This window comes from Penaeus monodon, chromosome 10 (assembly GCF_015228065.2).
Source record: "Penaeus monodon isolate SGIC_2016 chromosome 10, NSTDA_Pmon_1, whole genome shotgun sequence".
NCBI classification, from domain to species: domain Eukaryota; kingdom Metazoa; phylum Arthropoda; class Malacostraca; order Decapoda; family Penaeidae; genus Penaeus; species Penaeus monodon.
In genome coordinates this window covers 46,654,025-46,657,328 of record NC_051395.1, presented here as the reverse complement: position 1 = coordinate 46,657,328, position 3,304 = coordinate 46,654,025, and the positions used below count along the sequence as shown (strand labels likewise).

At 39.6% G+C, this 3,304-nt stretch overlaps 1 protein-coding gene across 1 annotated transcript in view; it reads left to right on the top strand.

Annotated features, from left to right (window-relative positions):
• The first annotated feature begins 233 nt into the window (after positions 1–233).
• The window catches only part of LOC119577672 (chymotrypsinogen B-like), a 4,891-nt gene continuing 1,820 nt past the window's right edge, over positions 234–3,304 (top strand). The window contains exons 1-4 of the mRNA XM_037925231.1: positions 234–325; positions 1,369–1,498; positions 1,868–2,073; positions 2,424–2,574. Of these exons, the coding sequence (XP_037781159.1) occupies positions 260–325; positions 1,369–1,498; positions 1,868–2,073; positions 2,424–2,574 (553 nt within the window). The 5' untranslated portion in view covers positions 234–259. The remainder of the gene's footprint in view (positions 326–1,368; positions 1,499–1,867; positions 2,074–2,423; positions 2,575–3,304) is intronic.

Sequence of the window (3,304 nt, the reverse complement as noted above, 5' to 3'; positions counted from 1 at the left end):
TCTCCTCTCACTCTCTATATATATCTAATCTATATCTATTCTATCTATCTATCTATCTATCTATCTATCTATCTATCTATCTATCTATCTATCTATCTATCTATCTATCTATCTATATATATATACACATATCGTTCCACCTCCCCCTTCCCTACGTACTCTCACACCCTCTCCCTCTCCCTAAAACCTACATATCCATTATCTATTCATACCCTGCCTTTCCCCATTCGTCAGAGGCTACAACAAAGGCTTCGAAAACATGACCATCAGCCTCGGAGACCACGACCTCACCACGAAGAACGACACAGAGAACGTTGCCCTTAAGGTAAGGGTTTGATTTTTTTGTTGGACTCGTGAAACAGGCTTTTTTGCGAGAGGGGGAGGGTTGTTGCAGTAGTGGTAGTGGCACTAGTAGTAGTAGTAGTAGTAGTAGTAGTAGTAGTAGTAGTAGTAGTAGTAGTAATAGTAGTAGTAATGGTAGTAGTAGTAGTAGTAGGTGTAGTAGTAGTGTAGTGGTAGTGGCAGTAGCTGCAGTAGTGGTAGTTGCAGTAGTAGTTGTAGGTGTGGTAGTTGTAGCTATGATAGTAGTAATATTAGTTTTGATTATAGTAGTAGTGGTAGTAGTAATAGTAGTTGTAGTTATGATAGTAGTAATAGTAGTTTTAATCATAGTAGTAGTGGTAGTTGTAATATAAATAGTGGTAGTAGTAGCAGTAATAGTAGTAGAAGTAGTTGTAACTATAGTTAAGCAATAATAGTAGCAATAATAATAGTAATTGTAGTTGTAGTGTTAGTGGTCGTAGTAGTAATAGTAGTAGTACTTATAGTAGTATTAGCAGCAGCAGCAGCAGCAGCAGCAGTAGTAGTAGTAGTAGTGGTGGTGGTAGTGGTAACAGTAGCTGGAGTAGTAATAGTAGTAGCAGTAATAATAGAGTAGTAATAATAGTAATTGCAATAGTAGTAGTGGTAGTAGAAATAGTAGTAGTGGTAGTAGAAATAGTAGTAGTAGTAGGTGTAGTATTAGTATTAGTCATAGTAGTAGTAGCAGGAGTAATAGTAGTAACAGTAAGAGTAGTAGTAGCAGTAGTAGTAGTAGTCGTGGTGGTAATAGTAACAGAGAAGTAGTAGTAGTAGTAGTAATAGTAGTAGTAGTAATAGTAGTAGTAGTAGTAGCAGTCGTTGTTGTTGTAGTGATAGTAGTAGTAATAATAGTGGTAACATTTTTATGTAATAAAATAATCATTATATCTGATCATCTTCGTAAAGATATTAAAACCTTATATGCCTGTCATTCCTCTCTCATCATAATCAAAACCAAAGATTCACGCAACTTGCAATCAACTCCCCAATCTCTCCAATCCTTGACAGGTGAAATACATCGACTGGAACCTTCATTATCACGCGCACAGAATCTACAATGACATCGCGATCTTAGAACTCGAGGAACCTGTGATCTTCCGAGATGGAATTAGCGCTGTTAAGCTGCCGACTGACCTGGGTAAGGTCCTGGTGCAGTCCCTCTTTTTTTTTTTTTTTTTTTTTTTTTACTTTATTTATTTATGTATTATAATAATTTTTTTTTTACTTTTTTACTTATTTCTCTGACAAATTGTGAGTGAGTGTGAATATGTGTGTGTGTGTGTGTGTGTTTAATATATATATATATATATATATATATATATATATATATATATATATATATATATATATATATATATATATGTATGTATGTATGTATGTATGTATGTATGTATCATATATATACAGACTGTATACAAAGCTTCCTTTCTTCTTGTTCTCTTCCCCACCAACACCCCGACCAAACTCCCTCCACACCTCCATAACCCACCGAATCCCTCGCCCTCAGACGATCAGTTCGAGGGCCAGAACGCCACGCTCACAGGCTGGGGGAGGCACAAACTGAAGAGTTACGAGACCAGTCCTGTGCTGAAGGAGTACACGGCGCCCTTGGTGGATATCGACGAGTGCATAGAGGCGTGGGAGCCGCATCCTTCGCTCACTCCTCGGCTCTCCAATGTGTGCCTGAATGTGACTTGGGGCGCGCCGTGTCACGTGAGTTTGGGTCCTGGTGTTGCGGCTGTGGTCTTAGTAACAATGATTCGTGTGATGAGATTATTGTTTTCGTTTTCTTGTTTTATTCGTTGTATTTAGGTGGTATACGAACTATTTTTTTGTCGTTTTGATTCACGCTTACTTGTATTAGTAACATCTGTCATGAAAGTTGATAATAAAAAATCGTCGAAGTAATTTTTGGTACATTGCAGAATGTGTGCAAGTAAAATGACATTAACTCATATTCAATGGTTAATGTGTTTCTGCGTGCGTGTTTACAGGGCATAACCGTTCCGTACTACCACAAAGCCTAAGGTAATCCCACCTTTTCCTCCCCCCCATTCCCCCAGGGTGACTCAGGCAAGCCCCTAGTGACGTGCTCAGGCCTGCAGTGTACCCAGATCGGAGTCATGAGCTTCGGATCTCCCTCATGCGAGAACGTGGGTCTTCCCGAAGTGTTTCACTCGGGTTACTTCCTTTCAAGCCGTGTGGATCGACATGGTGCTCACGCCTATCCACTATGTCTAAGGAGAAAGGAAGGAGAGAAAAGGGAAAACTCGCGTGTCCTTAAGAAGAAGTAAAGGCGGGTGGGACAATTATTTTTAAAAAAAGGGACAGATGATGATGGATATTTGTGATTGGTGTTCTGAATAGAATAAAGTGATAAAGGTGATAAAATGTTGTTATTGTTATTACCGATAGATTTAAGGGAAAACTTTTGCAAATGTCAACAGGAGTTATGTACACAGTATATGGAATACATAGAATGTATTTATCGGAGTGTCGTGAGCACACTAAATCGCGTCTGACGAGATGCAGAAATCTTGGGGTAACGTGAAGGTGGCAGTAGACCCGTGACCAGTAAGAGCAGTTTTATTAGGCGAGAGAATGGTACAAGCTGACTGGGAGGAATTCTGTTCTGTCTGTCTGTCTGGCGCTCGATGCGGACCCGTCTTTTAAACGGGTCTTACATAGGAAATTGATAAAGGGTTGCAATGTACTAGGAAATGGAAGAGAGTAGCAGTTAGTGAGGGGCTGACTGTCATGTGAGGCCGTAGACCTGTTTAATCTGCTGTTTTGAGGGGAAAAGATAACTCTTTTGGGAAGAAACGATGAGCGTTTTCTGGGGGTGTGGGTGGCATAGGCCTACACACACACACCAACACCCCACACACAAAACACCACACACAAACACACACAAACACAATATATAAATATATATATATATATA